This window comes from Myodes glareolus, chromosome X, assembly GCF_982192425.1.
Source record: "Myodes glareolus chromosome X, mMyoGla1.1, whole genome shotgun sequence".
Classification (NCBI taxonomy): domain Eukaryota; kingdom Metazoa; phylum Chordata; class Mammalia; order Rodentia; family Cricetidae; genus Myodes; species Myodes glareolus.
In genome coordinates this window covers 143,729,455-143,751,990 of record NC_142053.1, presented here as the reverse complement: position 1 = coordinate 143,751,990, position 22,536 = coordinate 143,729,455, and the positions used below count along the sequence as shown (strand labels likewise).

Genomic DNA, 22,536 nt, shown 5'->3' with positions numbered 1-22,536 from the left:
TTAAACATGTTAAAATATCCTAATTATCTAACAAAATGGAGTTTAACTTGAATGATTAATCTTTGAAAATTATATGTAGTAAAAACTCACATACAAAAGAAATTTGCCATACACTTCTCAGATGTTGAATTAATATGTGACTATATAGTATAAAGTCTACAAGCATTTTTCTTTTTACATTTTACAAAACTCACAGCATGTTTCTTATTATACTGGCACAACAAAAGAAAATATCAACACCATAAGCCAGGCACAATAGCCTAAGCCATTGGAATGCAGAGGCAGGAAGATTGCTGAAGTTCAAGACACAGGCCTGGTCTACACAGTAAGACCCTGAATCAAAAAAAAAAACAAAAAAACAAAAAAAAAGAAGAAAATACCAAAGTCTAAAAATTATACTTTAGCTTCTATAGTTTTAAAAGCTATACCTCAAATATACTTTGTAAATTCCAGACATGGGTTCTCTGCATTACAGATGTATAGCTATCAAGAGGTATTCATTTTTACTTTTTATCAACACACTCACTCCTTTTGGTGTGCTTCAACTTCAGAAAGACACTTACTTATTCACTTCTGGAAGCTTGAGTTTTAAACAGATTGCTATTGGCTAAATTCTGATCAATATATCTTCCTACCAACAAAGGAGCTACTGCTTCTGGAGCCTAACCTCTCCCTCCTCACATGCTTTTCAAGGGGAAGTTGTTGTGCATTAACTCTTCTCTACCTGATGAACTCACTGAAAACCACCAGTCATGAGTCTTGGAGATTCTGCCATTCGAATTCCCATGTTATTCATATTATTTGTAGATCCCCACTTCCTATCAATGGCAATGGGACAAAAGAAAATAAGGAGCCCAATGTGGACGACACTGTCAAAACAGGGTCTAAAAGTTGTATTCTTAAATGTCATTTCCAACTTCTAAACCAATTTAAACTCCAAAAGAATTTCCTCATTAGCAAAGACTATGCTTCAATATGCAGTACTGTTGTGAGTGTGTGTGAAAATTGTTTATGATGAAGAATGGAAAATCTTTGAGGCAAAGAAATGTATCTGTATGCCTTAATTTCCAGTATCACCTAGGTTCTGTTATTTCTAAGTTGCAACTAATTTCAAGGTATTTAAGCAAAGATGTGGAAAACAAACATGTATCATATAATAAATGAAATATGATAACAGCATAACTTGCATATAATTGGTGCTAACAAATGCTTACTAAATTAAATTAGATTTAAAAGTTGTATTGAGAAAGGATTTTGTGGACCAAGAGATCTGCTTCTAAGGTAAACTTTGTGGAGTCAAGGAATTGGGGGACTATAACTTGAGGGTTGCCAGTATTTCTAATAATTAATTTGTAAATAATTGATGTGGAATTTCCCTCTGTATGCTGTGAATACCACTGGTGAATAAAGAAATTGCCTTGGCCTGTTGATAGGGTGGAACTTAGGTAGGCAGGGAAAACTAAACGGAATGCTGGGAGAAGGAAGGTGGAGTAGAGAGAAGCCATGTAGCTGCCAGAGACAGACACCGGAACTTTACCCAATAAGCCACAGCCATGTGGCAACACACAGATTAATAGAAATGGGTTAAATTAATATGTAAGAGTTAGCCAATAAGAAGCTAGAGCTAATGGGTTAAGCAGTGATTTAATTAATACAGTTTCTGTGTGATTATTTTGGGGCTAAGTGGCCAGGAACAAACAAGCAGCCTCCCTCCTACTACAAATAATAACAATAAATAAAATCTAGCACAGTCCTATCTATGTCTATTTCTCTTCTCTCTCTCTCTCCTTACCTCATCAATTAATTTCCTGGCATTTGCAGTTGTATAATCATCAGCAAATAATACCACTAGGCATGACTCATCGCTGTCCTTCTGTCTCTGACCCCAGGATATGGGAACAATGCTTCTATTGGCTTCTGTAGAAATTCGTACAGCTTTGAATTCTTCAGTAGTTGGAATAGGAACATAGTCTTGAACCACAGCATTTTCTGGAAGAAGGCTCCAGTTGAGTTCTCCTGACACAGGTGTAAAATCATGAACATGACTCCATATATTATTGAAGATACTGAGCCCTGCATCTTTGAATTGGGCTGCTAATTCAGGGTAGTACCACTGAAAACATCCAAACTTGATATTTGTGGAAGATTCAATAATGGGTTGAGTGGCACAACACAGAAAGACTTCCAACTTTCTACAGTCCCTCACACGAAATTGTTGGCAAGCTAATGTACACTTGCAATCTCTACAATTTCGGAAAAATACACTGCCTTTCACAGGTCCCAAAAAAAGTATGCAGTTGGTGCAGTCGTCAATGGTAATGGTAGCTGAGTGATCAAAAATATAGATGTTACAGTTTTCACAGTCTTGAATGACAAACTGTTGTCCTGCCACTTTTCCAGGTAAGCGACCTACTGTTTCATCCTTCAGTCCACTGAACATGTAATCTTTTGGGTCAACCTGTAGGGACAAAACACAAGATCTTGAGTATTGTTAACATTATTCACCCCAAACAAGTAAATGCCTATGGGATGCCAGACACAGTTGTTAATGCTAAAGCTTAAGTTTCCAATTTCATTGGCTTTGCAATAAATTAGAAAATTAATAGGATACAACATTTTCCCCCAGTAAATAAAAGGAATAAGGGAGGAAAGGGGGAAGGAAACCAAAGTTCAAGGACACAATCACCAAGTGCTTGGATCTTGTTCCAGCCATTTCAGTTCTAAATTTTTTAGGCAACTGGGGATATTCACACACAAACACAAAGCCTATAACCTCATGGACTTTTTTTTTTCATTTTCTAAGTGTGATAACAATACTGCTGTTACAAGAGAGGTGAACTTAGCAATTTTAATTAATATAAAGTTTATAACCTTGGTTAATATATATCTACCTCCCCAGAAATGGATCTGCTCTTTCTGCTGTCAAATTTCATGCCTGGGCATGCAAAGCTAAAAGAAAGTCTGTGTGACTCTATGATTTGGGTCTTCCTGTGAGTTAACCCAGGTGACATATTATCATTGCTATTATCAACAGCCTTTCAGCTTATTTGGAATCTGTGTGACCACAAAATTAGTATGGAGTGCAATGATAAAGAATATATTTTTAAAAACAATTATTTTAACAGAGTAGATATGTAAGTCAGACATGAGAGTACACACCTGCAATCCCAGTATTTGGGAAGCTGAGGCAGAAAGATTACTAGGAATTCAAGTCCAGCCAGGGTTACAAAGCAAGAGTCTGCTGCAAAAACATTGCTAGGAAAGTAAAGCTTATATCCTCTGCATCTATCCCAATCAGAACATACTATTTCAGCTGGGATGTAGCTCAGTATTAAATTGTGTGTTTAGAATGTACAAGGCCTCCCAACTAAAAAAATAAAATAAAAATAAATTAAAAAAAAGCCTAGGACCAGATGATTTCAGCGCAGAATTCTACCAGAATTTCAAAGAAGAACTCCTCAATACTTCTCAAATTGTTCCACACAATAGAAACAGAAGGAACATTATCAAATTCTTTTTACGAGGTTACAGTTACACTGATACCCAAACCATACAAAGATGTGATTAAGAAAGAGAATTACAGAACAATCTCCTTCATAAACATTGTGCAAAAATACTCAATAACACACTGGCAAACTGAATTCATGACACATCAGAAAAATAATCCACTATGATCATGTAGGCGTCACCCCAGAGATGCAGGGATGGTTCAACATACAAAAATCCATCATTATGTAATCCACCACATAAACTGAAAGAAAAAAAACCCACATGATCATCTCATTAGATGCTGAAAAGCCTTTGACAAAATCCAATACCCTTTATGATAAAGGTCTTGTAAAGATCAGGGATACAAGGAACGTATATAAACATAATAAAAAGCAATATACAGCAAGCTGACAGCCAACATCAAGTTAAATAGTGAGAAACTCAAAGTGACTTCTCTGAAATTAGGAACAAGACAAGACTGTCCACTCTTTCATTCATTTCATTCATTATATCTACTCAACATGGTACTCAAAGCTCTAGCTAATGCAATAAGGCAACAAAAGGAGATCAAGGGAATACAAATTGGAAAAGAGGAAGTCAAACTTTCACTATTTGCAGATGATAAGATAGTATACTTAAGTGACCCAAAAAATTCTACGAGGGAACTCCTAGGGCTGATAAATACCTTCAGTAATGTGACAGGATACAAGACCAACTCAAAAAATCAGTAGCCCTCCTATATACAAATGATAAAGGGGCTGAGAAAGAAATCAGAGAAACATCACACTTTAGAATAGCCACAAATAACATAAAATATCTTGGGGTAACACTAACCAAAGAAGTGAAAGACCTGTACGAAGAACTTTAAGTCTTTGAAGAAAGAAACTGAAGAAGATATCAGAAAATGGAAAGATCTCCCATGCTTTTGGATAGGTAGGATCAACATAATAAAAATGGCAATCTTACCAAAAGCAATCTATAGATTCAGTGCAATCCCCCATCAAAATCCCAACACAATTCTTCACAACCTCAAAAGAACAATACTCAACTTCATATGGAAAAGCAAAAAAAACCACAAAAAACAAAAAACAAAACAAAACAAAACATAAAACCCAGGATAGCCCAAACAATCCTGTACAAGAAAGGAACATCTGAAGGCATCACCATCCCTGACTCCAAGCTCTATTAAGAGCTAAACTTGGTATTGGCATAAAAACAGACAGGTGGACCAACAGAATCAAATCAAAGACCCTGATAGTAATCCACACACCTATGAACAATTGATTGTTGACAAAGAAGCCAAAATTGTTCAATGGGAAAAGAAAGCATCTTCAACAAATGGTGCTGGCATAACTGGATGTCAATATGTAGAAGAATGCAAATAGATCCATATCTATCCCCATGAACAAAACTTAAGTCCAAATGGATAAAAGACCTCAATATAAATCCAGCCACAGTGAACCTGATAGAAGAGAAAGTGGGAAGTAGCCTTAAACACGTTGACACAGGAGACCACTTCCTAAATATAACACCAGTAGCACAGACACTGAGAGAAACAATAAATAAATGGGGCTTCCTGAAACTGAGAAGCTTCCATAAGGCAAAGGATAGGGGCTGGAGATATGGCTCAGTGGTTAAGAGCACTGACTGCTCTTCCAGAGGTCCTGAGTTCAATTCCAGCAACCACATGGTGGCTTACAACCATCTGTAATGAGATCTGGCGCCCCCCACTGGCGTGTGGGCATACAAGGAGGCAGAATGTTGTATACATAATAAATAAATCTTTAAAAAAATATTAAAAAAAGGCAAAGGACACAGTCAATAAGACAAAACGGCAGTCTACTGAGTGGGAAAAGATCTTCACCAACTCCAGACAGAGGACTGATCTCCAAAATATATAAAGAACTCAATAAACTCGACATCAAAATACCAAATAAACCAATTATAAAATGGGGTACAGATCTAAACAGTGGATTTTCAACAGAAGAATCTCAAATGGTCAAAAGACACTTAAGGAAATGTTCAACATCTTAAGTCATCATGGAAATGCAAACCAAAACAACTCTGAGATAGCATCTTTTACCAGTCAGAATGGCTAAGATCAAAAACACCAATGATAACTTATGCTGGAGAGGATGTGGAGTAAGGGGAACACTCCTCCATTGCTGATGAGAGTGTAAACTTGTACAGTCACTTTGAAAATCAGTGTGGCAGTTTCTTAGAAAATTGGGAATCAATCTACTCAGGATCCAGCAATACCACTCTTGGGCATATACCCAAAAGATATCATACTACAAGGACATTTGCTCAACTGTGTTCAAAGCAGCATTATTTGTAACAGCCAGAACCTAGAAACAACCTAGATGCCCCTCAACTGAAGAATGGAAAAAGAAAATGTGGTACATTTACACAATGGAGTATTACACAGCAGTAAAAACAAATGACATCTTGAAATTTGCTTGCAAATGAATGGAATTAGAAAAAAAACATCCTGAGTGAGGTAACCCAGACCCAGAAAGAAAAACACAGTATGTACTCACTCACAAATGTATATTAGATGTAAAGCAAAAAAACAAACAAACAAACAAACAACTAGCCTATAGTCCACAACCCTAGAGAAGCTAGGTAACAAGGAGAATCCTAAGAGAAACATAAATGGATCCCCTGGGAAGGGGAAATAGACAAGATCTTCTGAGAAAATTGAGAGTGTGGGGGTGGAGAAAAGGGAGGAAGAGAGGAGAAGAGCAGGGGAAGGAGATCATGAGGGAATGTGATGCTCAAGAAGGGGGAAGGACAGAGAGGGAGAGAGCAAGAAAAGAGATTGAGGAAGCCATTATGGGGCTAGTGAGAAACATGGCACTAGGGAAATTCCCAGGAATCCATAAGGATGACCCCCAGCTAAGACCCTAAGCAATAGAGGAGAGGGTGCTTGAACTGGCCTTCCCCTGTAATCAGATTGATGACTATTTTAATTGTCACCATAGAACCTTCATTCAGCAACTGATGGAAGCAGATGCAGAGATCCACAGTGAAGCACTGGGCTGAGCTCCCAAAATTCAGTGGAAGAGAGGGAAGAGTGAGAATATGAGCAAAGGGGTCAAGATCATGATAGGAAAACCCACAGAGACAGCTGACCTGAGCTAATGGGAGCTCATCAACTCTGGACTGACAGAGGGGGAACTTTTATAGGACTAAACTAGGTCCTCTGAATGTGGGTGACAGTTGTGCAGCTGGGGCAGTGGGACCAGGATTTATCTCTAGTGCTTGAACTGGCTTTTTGGAACCTGTTCTCTTTGGAGGGATACCTTGCTCAGCCTAGATATAGTGGGGAGGGCCTTGGTCCTGCCGCAAAGTGATGTGACAGACTTTGCTGACTCCCTATGGGAAGCCTCACTCTGAGGAATGGATGGGGGTTAGGGCTGGGGGAAAGGTGGAAGGAGCAAGAGAAGGGGAGGGAGTGGAAACTGAGATTGGTATGTAAAATGAGAAAAGATTGTCTTAAAAAATAAATAAATTTAAATTAAAAATAAAGATGCATACTATTTCAGCTTTCTGGTGCTTTGATTTTCCTGGTGCTTTAATTTTTAAAACTTCCACTTCTTAAAAAACATTTTAAATCGAAAATCTTTACTTCACTACAAAATGATATTTAGGTGTAAATTTAGGCCTAAAATATGTCACATTATTTTTTAATTTTAACTGTGCTATCAAAATATAGTCAGAGGCTAGACATATAATTCAGTGATGGAGTGTGATTAGCATGCCTGAGTCTCAGAGTCTGATCTGAAGCACATAACACCAACACACAGACACACACAATAGACATAGACAGACAGAAACTCAAGAGGCAGGGGGAGGGAGGAGGAAAAGAAGGGAGTGTGTTAATAAAAGGCCAGCCTGACAGTTTAAAACAGCTAAAATGTATTATTTTTTAATTTATTGAAACTATTTTAACTGTTTATAAATATAAATATTTCATGCAAAACTATACACTAGAAACAGATTCCTTTAGATACATTACACATATTGTTTATTTACAAAGTAACTTGTTAACATGTTAATTGTTATTAAACTAGCTTAAAGTGAGTTATTCCATCATACACAATATTATATTTATCCAATTTTACATAATGTTCTAGGATGAGCACTGGTTTATAGCATGAGGCAATAAGAGGTACTCATTTTCCAGCCTCAATTTTGTCACATATGAACAACATGATCTTCAAAAAGTCACTTTACATTTCTAGATCTTCATTCACTCAACCAACATTTGAATACCCCAAATTAACTAGACACAATTTTAGGCACTAAAAGAGAAGTAGCATATGCCTAAATAGACCATTTAAACAACCTGACTATGTAGTGAGAGGTTCTGAGAATAATTTAGAAATACAGAGGAGGGTCACATAGCAGGCAACACAAGACTTACTGTACAAAGTGAGTATGAGTAAGTTGGAGTTTATTGGAAATACTGAGAAAGAAAGACCATTCCAGAAAAAGGTATCATATTGAACAAGATAAAATTCTTTAGTTATCAGGAAGAAAATGGAAGGGGGGCTGGAATTACCAGAGATACTGAAGTAGTAGTAGATGAAACTAGAGGATTAGGCGGGGTCCTGGTATAAAGTTTGGAAGCTATGGACAACAGAAGCTACAGAACAATTTAAACATGCTAAACATACATTTCAGAAAGATTAATAAGAATGTGGAAATATGGAGTGTGAATCAGAGGCTTAGGCAGAAAGGACTGAAGCAGTTAGAGGGGAAGAGAAGGATGGGATAAACTGAAAAATGTTGAGGAAATAGAATCAGCAGATGTGCTGAGGCAGGAGGCTGTCAGTGTGCGGCCAGCTAGGGCCCCACCAAAACTAACCCCACCAAAACTAACCAACCAAACAAAAGACAAAACTATCTAGGAGAAGAGGCTGAGGCACTGCTCAGTTGTTGAGCACTCACCTAACGTTCACAAGGCCCTTGGTTGTATCCCTAGGACTTCCAAAGGAAGCCAACTAAAATAGAAAATTAAATCTAAAGAATATTTTCTAACACTACTACTCTTGATTACTTATAGGTAAATAAGACCCCCAAATTAAAATCTAGACATATAGGATTGGGGGGTTGCATGCACACTCACACGCATATGAAATAAATAGGCTGTTGCAGGAAAATGTCTAGCTCAGATCCAGGCTATATTAAATAGCAAGACCCTACCTCAAACAGGAAAAACAAAACAATCCATGTATTAGAACACAAAAGAGCCTCAGGGAAAAAAGATAACTACCACCGAGACCTGAGTTTAATCCCCAGCAGTTACATAAAAAGTTGGGTGTGATGGCATAAGTTTATCACCCCAGCACTGCAGTCAGTGACTGGCAGATTCTTGTAGCTCACTGGCCCATGGCCTAGCATACCTGGAGAATTCCAGGGCACCTGACTGCTTCAAAAGAGGGTGCATGTGTGGATGATGTCTGAGGAATGACACCCAAGGATGTTCTCTGGCTTCCATAGGCACATGTATGTGTATGTGTACCCCCCCACGTACAAAAAAGTAGATAAAAATACAGAAAACCTGTGTGTGTAAGTACACCCACACACATGCACCCACACATATATACATATATGAACAAAAATAGATAAAACCTGAAAAACAGAAGAATTGAACTCATAACAAATAAGCTTGAATTGTACATCTAATAAGAGTAAAATTACCTTGTCTATAAGCACCCACACTGCAAGAAATTATAAATGAAATTAGGGGACTGGAGAGATGGTTTTGTAGTTAAAAGCACTTGTTGCTCCTGCAAAGGAGCCAGCTTTGATTCCCAGCACCCACATGGCAGCTCACAGCCATCTATAACTCCAGTTCCAAGGGATCCAATGTCCTCCTTGGGCACCAGACATGCAAGCGGTATACAGACACACATTCAAGCAAAACACATGCAGACATAAAAGAAATACATTTAAATTTTTTCTTAAAAAATGAAGCTGTGCCTGGGCGGTGGTAGCACACACTTTTAATCCCAGCACTCAGAAGGCAAAGGATCTCTGTGAGTTTGAGCCCAGTCTGGTCTACAGAGCGAGTGCCAGGACAGGCTCCAAAGCTACACAGAGAAACCCTGTCTCAAAAAACCAAAAATGAATGAATAAATGAGGGAAGGAAGGAAAGAAGTTGGGTGTGGTGGCAGCACACACCTAGAACCTCAGCACTTGGGAGGCTCATGCAGATCTGAGTTCAGATTCCCAGAATTCACATAAAGCCAGATATGTGGAATCCTGAAACAAGAGACAGCAATAGGAGAATCCCTGGAAGCTCACAGGTTGACCAGCCTGGCCTGTGCAGCATCAAAGACCAAAAGGCACTGTCTCAAATGAGGTGGAAAGCCAGGGCTGACACTCAAGGTTGTCCTCTGATCTTCACAAGCACACCAAGGCAAGTGTGGGTCCACACCATGCTCAAATGAATTAAAACACACACACACACACACACACACACACACACACACACACACACACACCTATATAAATCATTACTAGGAGTTAAGATTTCTTGTTACAAATACCCACCAACATAAGATCTATTGCTAAATAGTAATTTATTTTCTTAATAGGCTTGAGTGTGCTGTGGACTTATATTCATATTGCCCCCATTTTTTAATGCAATTGAGGACTGAACCCTGGAGATCATATATGCTTGGCAAGTGTTCTACCACTGAGTTGTATCTCTAGTCTGTCTCCCCAGATTTCTACATGGAAGATCTAGCCTTTAATATCATGGTATTTGGAGGTAGGACCTTTGAGAAGTAACTAGAGGCCTTCATAATGGGATTACTGATTTTATAAAATGTGGGAAAAGCCAGGCAGTGGTGGCACACACCTTTAATCCCAGCACTTAGGAGGCAGACAGAGGCAAGTGAATCTGTGAGTTTGAGGCCAGCCTGGTCTACAGAGCGAGTGCCAGGACAGGCTCCAAAGCTACACAGAAAAATCCTGTCTCGAAAAACCACAACACACACACACACACACACACACACACACACACACACACACACACACACAGTGGGAAAGGAGCATTCTGGAGCTGGAGAGTATATATAAACAAAGTCTTATAAAAGGACACAGCAAAAAGATAGCTATCTGAAGACAAGAAGAGAGGTCTCACCAGACAACAAATCTGCCAGCATCTTGACCTTGTGAGTCTCAGCCTCTAGAACTCTGAGAAATAAACTTGTTTAAGACATCCAGAATATGGCAATTTGTTATGGCAGCCTGGTATAGTTGGCTCCAAATGAAAAAGCCCTTTTAATCCCTGTATCTTCATCAGCACTTTCCTCTATGTGGAGTCAGGGGACATGACTGTGCTTCCCTTCTGATGAATCTTCTAGTCACTAATCCTGTAGGATCGGAATTCCATCCTTAGGAATCTTATGTGACCTTATTTATTTCTTTAGTGGCTCTAAATCCAAATATAAGGGGACTTAGGCCTTCAACAACATTTGATTAATACACATTATATAAGAGCCCCCAGTGCTGAGGTGTTCAATGTAATTTACTCCTCTTAGTCTTTCCCTAGACATTGTTTTTACGAGCTCATGAGGAGAAATTAATCCTGTAGCTAAACATGCTATGGCTAACTTTACAGCATAAAATTATTTGAATTATTAAACAGTATTCAAAGGAGAAATTTAGGATTTGTGTTACTATATTTTCTCAGAAATTTCCAAAAGTTTTTCAAAACAAAAATTAATAATGAATATGTAGTTTAGAACCATAATAATTTTATAAAAGTTACTAGTTTTTAAAATGTCTGAAATTATAAACATGGATAAGCTATAATCTAAAGTACTTTAAAACAAGAGCCTTGATGAAGTGAGCAGAGTTTATTTTTATATTTATTATCTATAGCCCATGCTGTCCTCAAACTTGCTATGTAGCAGAAGCTGGATTTAATCTGATATTAGTATCCAATAAGTATTAGGTATTATTTTCCTAACAGAAAACAAGTGAACATTTTATTCCTTTACTAAGAAGCAAGCAAAATTTTCATTACATTTTATTTTCATAGTTAACTTCAGTAATGATATTCTGAGATATAATAATGGAATTTGCTCAATATAATGGAAATCCAGTTTATAAAAGGAAGTCTTTTTTTAAAAAAACAGCTCTTAGATAATTATTTAAGTTTTAATATGAACATTAAACATTTTCTCTTAATATATATGTAATGAAGGGCTAGTGAGATAGTTCAGTCATTAAGAGTATATGCAGAGGACCTGAGTTCCCAGCACATCAGGTGAGGTGGTTCATCACTGAAGGAAACTCCAGCTCCAGAGAATCTGATTCTGCCTTCTACAGGCATTGTATTCATGTGTCCAAACCCACACTCAGATACTCACATATACATATAATTGTAAAATAAAAAAAATCTTAAAATATATATGTAATGAAATACTGACATCAGAAAGTTATTTGGGGGCGAAAGATGTACTAGTCTCACTTGAGTCACTGGTCCTTGGACCTCTTCACCGTGTGAAGAAGCCCAGACTACACATGAAGAGTGCTTGGCCTTCAGTCCCAGTTGAGCTCCCAACTGAATGCCTTTTATCAACCTGACAGCCAGCTTTAGGGCTAAGCCATCTCGAAGATAATCCTTCAGTCCCTGCTCAAGTTGCCACAGTTGATGCCACATAGAGTCAACCCTGCTTAGCCCTACACAAAGGGCAGAGTCATAAACAAAACCAGTATTTGCCAGTGTTTGAAGGTATTAAGGTTGGGGCTGGTTTAGTTCACATCAATGGACAACTGAGTTACTTCACATACTTAGAAGATGATGAAAATAGCATCTAGCTTCCTAGTCACTGCAGACACTTTTTTAGTAGGTTACCCACCCAACCTCTCTTTTAGAGAACTATTTTTTTAAAAAAGTCAAGATCTCAGTCTTATAATGTCCATTCACACACGGCAGTGTGAAACCCAGAAGGCTGACCCTGAACTCATAAGCACCTATCCTCCAGAGTTGCTAGGATTATAGGTGTGCTCCACCATGCCTGGTCAAGAGAACTAGTTCTTATTTTTATTACTTAGGAGTTTTAGCATGAATAACTGGAAATTTAAAACTACTTTTCTACACCACTCATCCTCATTTTTGCTTCAATATTTCCTGTTTTAACTCCAAAGGACCAGTAAGCTCTTGGAGGGCAAGAATAATAATTTTGGCTTTTCCATGGTGTTTGAATACATATACATGGAATAATTTACTTAGCTAATGAATGCAGCATACAAATAATAATGAGAAAAGCATTTCTTCCAAATTATTTATTTATTTATTTATTTATTTTAGTTTTGTAGAGACAGGGTTTCTCTGTAGTCTTGGAGCTTGCCCTGGAACTAGATCTTGTAGACCAGGCTGGCCTCAAACTTACAGAGATCCACCGGCCTCTACCTCCCAAGTGCTGGGATTAAAGGTGTGTGCCACTACCGCCCGGCTCTAAATAATTTAAACAAAGATCTTGCAATCCAAAAATATTTCTCGTCATGTCAATGCAGTAACTATGTAGTTACTTTTTCCCCCTTTTTCAAAGTCAGCAGCAATGGAAAATGAATTTCTTCCACTGTTGACTGCAGTATGTAAGTTGCCATGACACTACTTAGTCCCCAAACATTCTTTCTAATTGAGACAATTTCTCCTTGATTTAGTCCCTTAAGGCTGACCCAATTAACCAATGCAAAACCCCAAAACCCTGGGGTGCCTGTCAACTCTTATTATGCAACCTAACAAAATTTTAAATACTACTTTTCCAATGGTAAGGAAATTACAGGCAACTCATTTTTTAAAAAGTCTTACTGGCTGACTAATTGCTTGATCTAACTTTAAACCACATAGACTTAGACTTTATGACATTCTGAAAACCTAATGAATCTCAGTTTAATGCACATCCACATGGTGGGGGAGGGGGCACTTAGATGCTAATATCTGCTATGCTCTTTTTTTCAGTACTTAGACAAAGATCACAAGAAAAAGAAATCACAAAATACATACACATGAAAGATCCCAATTATCAGGGTGTGGTAACAAAAGCTTATAATTCCAGTACTCAATAGGCTAAGGTAAGTGAATTGTCAAAAGTTCAAGGTCAGCCTGGCTATAGAATGTGAAACAGGCTAGCTAGAGGTACATAACAAATCATTGTCTCTAACCAGAATTGGTAATGCATGCTTGCAATTCCAGCTATCAGGAGATAGAGGCAGGAGGATTAGTCAGTCATCAAAGGATATCAAAATTACATGAGACCTTGTCTCAAAATATAATAAAAAAGATCCTGTGGCAAAAATATAGTAACAGTACAACAAAACGAACAAAAGATCCCAACTAACCAGAACTTTGTCAGTAGAAGTTAGCTGTAAGGCAACTGTTGTGAAAATATGAGCCATAGCCAACCCAAGACTACTGCAAAAATGTAAAGCACACTTTTAGTTTTAGCCTGTGACCTTAAAACAAAAAGTTGAAAAACAAAACAAAAACAAACAAAAACAACTCTCTGGAACAGTAAGTTCAAGTTTAAAGAGCACTGTTTAGCTAAGGATGCCACTCAGTGGTAGAATGCTTGCCTAGCATAGTTCAATCTTCAGTACTGGTGAGAAAAAAATTTAAACAGCACTGTTAGAAATCCCAAGGCTGTCGAAAATTAACATTTAACAACCCACCAACCAAATAACGTTGATAGGTACAATCTTTTTATAAAACAGAAAATAGTCCACTTTCCTACATGACAAAATCTTGTTCTAAGAGAAGGGAAACAAAAAGCCATATGGCCCAGGAAGGGTTTCAGAATCAAAGGCACAAACCTGGGCCTGAGAAGTCCAGCAAAATCTTTGATTTTTTTTTTTAAAGCCAACACTTTGAGAATCTCGTTTATATGAATACTTAAATTCTTCTGGGGATTTTAAACGATGTAGGATGATTTATTATATCAAAGCGTTAATAACAGACTTACTATAAAGTATATTTTGGTCAAAGGTGTTGCATTAAGCAACACCAACACCAACACCCATTTAAAAAAATAAGATCTTTCATTTTGTTTGGGAAACCAAAATAACAGATGCCTATCAAACTGTTTTACAAGCAACTATACTAGGCAGAAATGAAGAACTATGTAGAAAGAGGAACCATTGTGAAATGTATGTCTAAGTAAGTGTGCTTTGTGCAAGAATAGGGGACTTTTTTGAAACTTTTTGGGTTTTAGCTATATATAATATAAAAATAAGGGTGTTTTCATTCATATAAAGCAACAATAATAAACTACTTCCTGGTTTATGTTGGGGACTTACACCTCACACAATAATATATTCCAAGACGGCCTTAATTTTCAATATTTCTTTCCGGTAAACGGAAGAGGAGGGAGAGCAAAGGTGGGCATGAAACAATCCATTTAGTAACTGGGTAACACCAAGAGGTACCAAAAGCGATTTGTCAGGAAGGGCAGACAAAAGAGAAATAGCTCAGGAACACAAGCTGCAGAAAAGATGAGAATCAGTCTGGTGTGTGAAATTCGACCAAACCCCTTTGGCCGCTGCTGGTGAAAGGAGCTGATTGAAGATCCAGCACCCTCCCGGCTCTTTACCTTCCCGGAAGTCCATCCTGGGATGGGGAGTCAGGGTACAGAGCCAAGGATGAGGCCCTGAGGGTCTAGCTTGGCAGACCACCAACTCCTTCGAGCCTTTCACAGCCAGATCCCAAAGTCCTGCGTCCCGACTTCAGTTCCCTGAGCGGGCGCGAGAAAGGCAGTTGTGGGCCACCCGCCTTCCTGACCCGTTTTCGTCTACTCCTTCGGGACCCTCTGAGGGGCAGCCGGAGAGGACGCAGAGTAGGGAGACCTCAAAACATACCTTTTCCCGCTGGTCCCAGCTGTACAGCTTGGGCTGCTCCTCCACTGCCTCAGCCTTCGACTCCTTCTCACTCTTCCGTCTCTTAGAGAAGCAGCAGCCCATAGCACCGTCCTAAGGGTCTCGCTAGTGGACCCCACGTGCTCGGACAACTCCCAGAGGGTGGCGGAAGCCCAGGACGACAGGGCGACTCGGCCGGCAGCTCCTCGGACACCGCCCAGGAGAGCAGCCCAGTCGCCCACAACCTTCAGCACTCCCGCCAGGCCCAACACCCTTCTCCTTTTTCCACCCCTCGGTCTCCTTGACGACCAACCACAGCCAATAAGCGGTCAGCAGCCACTGAGCCAATCAAAGCCCCGCAAGCCGCTCTACACCTATGAGCTCAGACAGAAGGACTTATTCACCAATCCAAGCCTGGCTCCTACGTCAGCAAACCGGGATGGCCTGGCCGCTGGGGTGCACTCACAAAGGGCCCAGCCTCCAGTCCGGTCCTGCCCCGCCCCCAACCCCTCCTCTCCGGGAACTAGGCTGGGCTAGCTGACTGATGTTAGGCTACGTTGAGTTCCTGTCTCCTAATGTGGTAATCAAGTTTCCAAAGTTTCTAAATTCTAAGCTCTGGAGGGGATGCCATGTGAAATAGTAGACTTATTTTATGACATAAATCGCGCGAGAAAAAGAATTCTTTAAAAAAAACTATTTACTTTTATTTCATTTGCATTTTGCCTGCATATGTATCTGTGTGAGGGTGTCAGATCTTGGAGTTAGAGACAGTTGTTAGTTGCCATGTGGGTGCTGGGAATTTCACCCAGGTCCTCTAGGAAGAGCAGTCAGTGCTCTTAACCACTGAGCCATCTCTCCAGCCCCCAAAAGAATTCTTGTTGCCATGAAAAGACCTAAAATTTGTGTCCTTCACTCTTCCCCTCAGCACCCTTCTTATAGACCCCACAAGCTTCTGGTCAAGTTGTGAATGTCTGGTGTGTCCGTGGAGGTTGAAAGGGTTCAGATCTCCCGGTTACTGATAGTTGTAAGCCACCAAGTGGGTGCTGAAGACCAAATCTCTGCAAGAGAAGCAAATGCTCTTAACCACTGAACTATCTCTCCAACCCCTTGAGTTTTTTAAAAAAATCTTCCACTTTTCTTTCCAAAGTTGAAAAAGTATCTAGTAAAATGACTGAGTACTAGAACTGTGAGTTTGAAAGCAAAAGTATATTATAAAGAGGCCTGTGCCTTTGGCTCACTCAGTCTAAACAATAAAATGTTTAGCAAGTGATTACATGCATCTAACAACACAAACACATATAACCTTTCCTCTATATCTTCCCAACGAAAGTGATCCAATTGTGGAGATAGGGGAGGCATGTGAAGTTATTACAAAGGTATTTTTGGAACTCAAGCAGTGCATAGTCTATTAGAGAATATAAACCCTATCGCATAAACAATCAGATTTGTTCAAAGCAAGTGATACAAAGTTTGCCTGGATTTAAGAATATACACAATTATTAACGTTTGTTGTATTTAGATGGACTTTTAGTACAATACAAATGTACTGCTTTCATAATAGACAAGTTGATTTCTCTGAGGTATAGTATTTTGCCATCATGATAGGACATTGAATGCTTATCAGTTCAGTTTCAAATTTGTTTATCTTTTTACTTTACCACACCTATCACACTTAATGTGAATGTGGATTCTAAATGAGTCTCTGACTTAATTTGGATATTAAGATTGTTCCCCATTGCATTTCCTGTCCTTTTTGCACAATCAGGAAGAAATTATAAATGACTAGAAACTGAAGTTTCAGATCTTCGTCAGTAAAGGCTGGTCATTACACGTTATTTTCTTCAGTGTCAGATTAAAGTTCTATGTGAAGATAGTTTTGGGTTAGAGCCTTGTTGCTGGTTTGTGTTCATAGAATAGCAAAACTTTGATCACTGCATAGTGCAGAATAAAAAGCCAAGATCCAGGAATGAGTCTGTGACCACAATGGCAGTAATTGAGCAGGTACTAGAAAAACCCAGAGCCTGTGTTGTCTGGAGCCTTTTCCTGTCTTTATATTGTTTCTCTCTAACTCGTCAAAGACATAGAAATGCATCCCCCTCAGTCTTCTGGTGCCTAGGGGAGCTCTGACCCTCAGGGATAATGTTCTACATGAAGAGACTACTCAATAAAAATAATTCTAGAGAAATAATTTCTAAAACTCATTGCTTTATAATATGTGCTCATGAGAAATTCAAACCTAAAATGAAACCTAAATCAACCTGTTATTTTTTTTTTAAAGATCCTCAAATAAAAGTGAAGGTTAGGGCTCCTCTCTATTAACTCTGAGTTCACTGTCAGTCTAACCCCAAATTAAATTAAACTAAAATTAAATTGAAATTGTACAAGTTGTAGCTGGGTGTGGTGATATATTTCCAGCATTTGAGAGGTAGAAACAGGAGTAAGTTCAAGACCAGCCTGGGCTACATGAGGCACTGTCTCCTCCTTTCCACATAGCTCTCCACTCACCCAAGAAAACTCAGGACTAAAAAGCTCAAAAACAAAGGTAGGATTAGTGATTACCTCTGCTTTCTCTTATTCTCTCTTCTTTTTTCATCAAAGGTGCTAGAGATTGAGACTAAGGCCTCGCATGTGCCATGCAAAATGCTCTACCACTGAACTCTATCTTCAGCACCTTCCTGTATTATTAGAAAGTGCTTTAAAGTTTGAGTTGGGGTCTGACTACGTTGCCTAATAACCCAGAGAGGCCTTAAACTGAATCCTCCTGCCTCTGCCTCCCAAGTAGCTGGGATTGCAGGCCTTTGTCACCAGGCACATATCTTTCTTTTATTTTTTTTTCCCTGTCTCTCTTTAACTCTTCCCACCATGAATTCTCATAGTGATTTTATTCAAACTAACTCTGTACTTACTAATCAGCATATGTATAGCTGCCAACTGCCATCCTACTTTGCTTGAGTCCTTCTGGTTCTTCTGTCCCAGTGTATAATGAGCTCCTTATATGTTAATTCAGGCTCTAAAGGGAGTTAGCCAGACAAATTTCTGGCCATTCAATTGTTTATAGATAGAGGTGCACACATGTTCTGATTGCTGCAATGGCAGGAATGTGTTCCATATTATAAAGGTAGGCAGTGAACTAGTCCTGCAAAGGTATGTGCTAGGCACAGACCTAAGTTTATTATACCTTCTGCCTGGACCCTTCCCACTAGTTACACTCCTGTTATTTCTTCCCGAGGAAAGCTTTCCTTTGTATTTGGTTTTATACACATATTCATCTGTATTGCAATTTTGAGTTGTGGCTTTATGGCTAAACTTTATGCCTAAACTTGAGAGATAGTTCTGATTCTCCTATGTCTTGACCACAGAAGTGACACATTTACTTACCAGAAGACAGCTTTGAAGCCATATATTTTTACAGTATGAGTAAGTCAATAATTCTAGCAATGTTAGCTAGAAAATTCCCCATGTTGTCCAGACATGTCCTTATTCACTCTGCACCCACCTGAGGTGACACACTTCACAACAAGAGAAAGAGGAAGGAAGAGGAGGAGCATTTCAATTTTCTATTGATAACTTAATGGCTTAAAAATTGCTAGTTTTACTCCCGAGTCTGCATTTTAGGGAAGAATTGACAGCAACAACTTTGATCCATCGTACATCTATAGCCTAAGCTAGGTTAGCTCTAATAGTCAGAAGGCTAGTCAGGAATCACACTATATGAAATCTCAGGGGCTCTCTCTACCATCTCTCCAGCATAGTTGAATTCTGTTTGCTGTGCTTTGGCTCCAAAAGTGAGTGATCAAGAGACCAAGACAAATGCTATAAGGGCATGTATGGCATCATCTCAGAAGCTGCACATCACTTCCACTGCATTCAATTGGCCACTGCATTCAATCGGCCACCTGAGGCCCACTGTGACTCATGAAGACTAGACAAAAACATACTGTAAAGTATAGCTCTTTTAACTTGGCTACTGCAGTGAGAGTCAGTTCTGCTAATATTTAAGTATTGAAGAAGAGAATTAGAAGGTTTCAGAAAAAAGCATGAAACATGCAGGTGACTTTTGGAGCCAACATTTCTTCTCAGATTTTAACTCTCAAATAGTTCTTTCGGATCTTCTTCCTTATTGACAAGTTTCAGCTATTTTTAAAAGCACTAAAAATTGTGTGCTGAGGCTAGAAAGATAGCTCAATAGGTAAAGAGGGGGTAGAGGGAGGGAGGGAGGGAGAGAGGGAGAGAGAGAGAGAAAGAAAGAGAGAGAGGGAGAGAGAATGATTCGTGTTCTGTGGTCTGGGATGCTGCTGGTGCCCATGTCTGGTTTCAGGCTCTGAGGCAGCCATGGTTTCTGTGGCTGTCCGTGGCTCCTGATATCACCAAAGGTAGAGAGGATAGGACTGTACAGTTTGCCCCACCCCTTACTGATTACAACTCTTTTCTTTCTTTTTTTCTCTTGAATTTTATTTTATTGAGGGGGTTTGCAAGGGTAGAGGGTGGATATGAAGGGATGAGAATATGAATGGTATGCATGATGTATTATATGAAAGATACAAAGAATAAAAAGATAGTTAAAATTCTTAATTATTGTATTTATTATTAGTATTATTAATAGTAGCTTGGGGGAGGGAAAGCATATGTGTGCCATGGCACATGTATGGAATTAAGAGGACAACTTTCAGGAGTCAGTTCTCTTTCTCCTCAAACAGGTGGGCCCCAGGAATTAAACTGAGGTCATCAGGGTTGTATGGCAAGTGCTCTTACCTGTTGAGCCATCTCACCTGCACCCAAACTATATTTTCCAACTGTTTTTACTTAGGATGGATCATCTACTGTTGTTAGTGGAAGTCATTATTTAGACCAAGTGAAAAATTCTTTTCTATCAATGATCTGATTATCCAACCAGATTTTTCACTATGTGAATATAGCCTGTATTTAACTGTTCTATTGCTGTGAAGAGATGCCACAATCAAGGCAATTTATAAAAGAAAGCATTTAATTAGAGGCTTGCTTACAGTTTCAGAGGCTTAGTCCATGATTGTTATGGTGGGGAGTGTGGTGGTAGCAGGCAGGCATGGTTGTGGAGCAGTAGCTGAAAGCTTACATCTTGATCCCAAGCAGCAGGCAGAGAAGGGGTGGGAGAGGTGAAGGGAAGGGAGAGGGAAGAAGAGAAACTGGACCTGGCATGGGCTTTTGAAAGTTCAAAATCTAACACCAGTGACACACTTCCTCCAACAAGGCCACATACTTCCTAACCCTTCCTAAACAGTCCTAGTGGACTGGGAATCAAACATTCAAATACGTGAGTGTGTATGGATCATTCTTACTCAAACCACTATATAATTATAGCAACTTTTTACACTGAAGTAGTTCCCGGGGCTAGGGAAATAGTTCAGTTGGTAAAGTGCTTGCCACACAAACAAGGAGACCCTGAGTTTGCTCCCCAGCACCCAATAAAAATCTGGATATAGGGCCAGAGCTTGGTGAGGCACCTGGAGGCATGTGCATGACATGGGGGGTCACCCTGGACATCCACCAGGTGTTCCAGTACCTCTTCGAACAGGTGGTCATGAAAGTATCCCAACCCTAAGGATTAAAAATGCCATCTCTGTAAAAATTATGACAGAAAAGAAAGATGAGTTAACAGGACTCATCTATAGAAAGATGATTACTATCTGTCAGAATTTTGTTCCAGAAATTTTAAGAAAGGTGAGTATTTTAAAGGTCCCTGATATTCAACTAGAAGGGGAACTGTGTCTCAGTTCTTGGGAAAGGAACATGGCTATACAGAGCCACTGCCTCGCAAGGACACAGTATACGTCCATGAAGAGTCTGTCTTCTGGGAAAGTGTGGACAATCCAAATTGGACAGACTTCCTCCAGAGAGGCAGAATTTCAATCACAGGGGCACAGTTTCTCAACTATATTTTGGAAACTTTTGAGAGTACATTCTTATGCCAGGGAGCCCAGGAGAGAATTAGAATAATGGAGATGCTGCTAACCAGAGCGGTGCCCCCTTAGTGGAATAAAGAGTCATCAGGAAGCTGCCGCTGTGTCCACTCTTTTTTGAGAATCATTACTTGGCCACAACATCATAGGCACAATTACTGGATGCAAGTTTCAAGACATAGTCAGTGACTTAGAAAAGAGGAAACCTTTCTCAGACCAAGACTGACATTCTACTTGGAGCATGCTTGAAATAATGGGACTCATGGAGATGAGACCTTTTTAGCTGGAATTTTATGACATGGTCTCTTTACAATCTTGTGGATAAAGGGAAAAACACAATCAGATGATAATTTAAAAAATCTGGATGTAGTGCTGCACATGTGCAATCCTGGTGCCAAAGAAGTGGACATCTCTGAGGCTTGCTTGACAGTCAAACTAGCCTATAAGGGATCCCCATGTCCTGGTGAAAGACACAGTGAAAAACACAAGGTGAATGGCTCCTGATGAATGACACTCAAGGTTGGCCTCTGACCATCACATTCATGCGCGCACGTGTGTGCGCGCGTGTGCACACACACACACACACACACACACACACACACACAGAGACACACACAGTAGTTCCTGGTCAGGCACAGTGTCACATGCCTTTAATTCCAGAACTTGGGAGGCAGATAATTCAAAGCCAGTCTGGTCTACATAATAAGCTCTAGGACATTCTGAACTATATAACAGAGAGATTTGATCCCCCTGTCCCTGTTAGTTTCTGGGCTAAAAAACTATCTAATTGGATTTCCACTTTCCAAATATTCATTTCAATGCTTTTCAAGGAAAGGACAAAAATAAAACCATAAAACAAATAAGAATGTGTTAGAAAATCTGTTTTTTAATTGAAAATAAATTATTCTCTCATAAAATACATCTTGACCACATTTCCCCCCCTCTCCACTCCTTTCATCTCCCACCACCTCCCCTCACCCCTGGTTCCACTCCCTTCAGAAAAGAGCAGACTTTCAGGAGACAATAACTAAACACAAAATAAAATACAATAAGACAAGTCAAAAGCCCTCACACCAAGACTGGATAAGGTGATCCAAAAGGAGGGAAAAAGTCCCAAAAGCATGCAAAAGAGTCAAAGACACACTCACTTTCACAGTTAGGAGTTCCACAGAAGCACCAAGTAATTATCAGAACATATATACAGAGGACTTGGTGCAGATCCATGCAGGTG

General features: G+C 39.4%; 1 protein-coding gene and 1 pseudogene across 3 annotated transcripts in view; one reads left to right on the top strand and one right to left on the bottom strand.

The window, feature by feature from the left end:
• Rp2 (RP2 activator of ARL3 GTPase) overlaps window positions 1-15,656 on the bottom strand; it is a 47,280-nt gene extending 31,624 nt beyond the window's left edge. For all 3 annotated transcript variants that reach the window (XM_085684831.2, XM_048461367.3, XM_048461368.3), the window contains exons 1-2: window positions 15,373-15,656; window positions 1,793-2,458 (exon numbers count right to left, since the gene is read on the bottom strand). In XM_085684831.2, coding sequence (XP_085540957.1) covers window positions 1,793-2,458; window positions 15,373-15,474 — 768 coding nt within the window. In that variant the 5' untranslated portion in view covers window positions 15,475-15,656. The remainder of the gene's footprint in view (window positions 1-1,792; window positions 2,459-15,372) is intronic.
• Window positions 15,657-20,857: 5,201 nt separating this feature from the next.
• LOC125417846 (PRELI domain-containing protein 2 pseudogene) lies at window positions 20,858-21,385 on the top strand (annotated as a pseudogene).
• The last annotated feature ends 1,151 nt before the right edge of the window (window positions 21,386-22,536 follow it).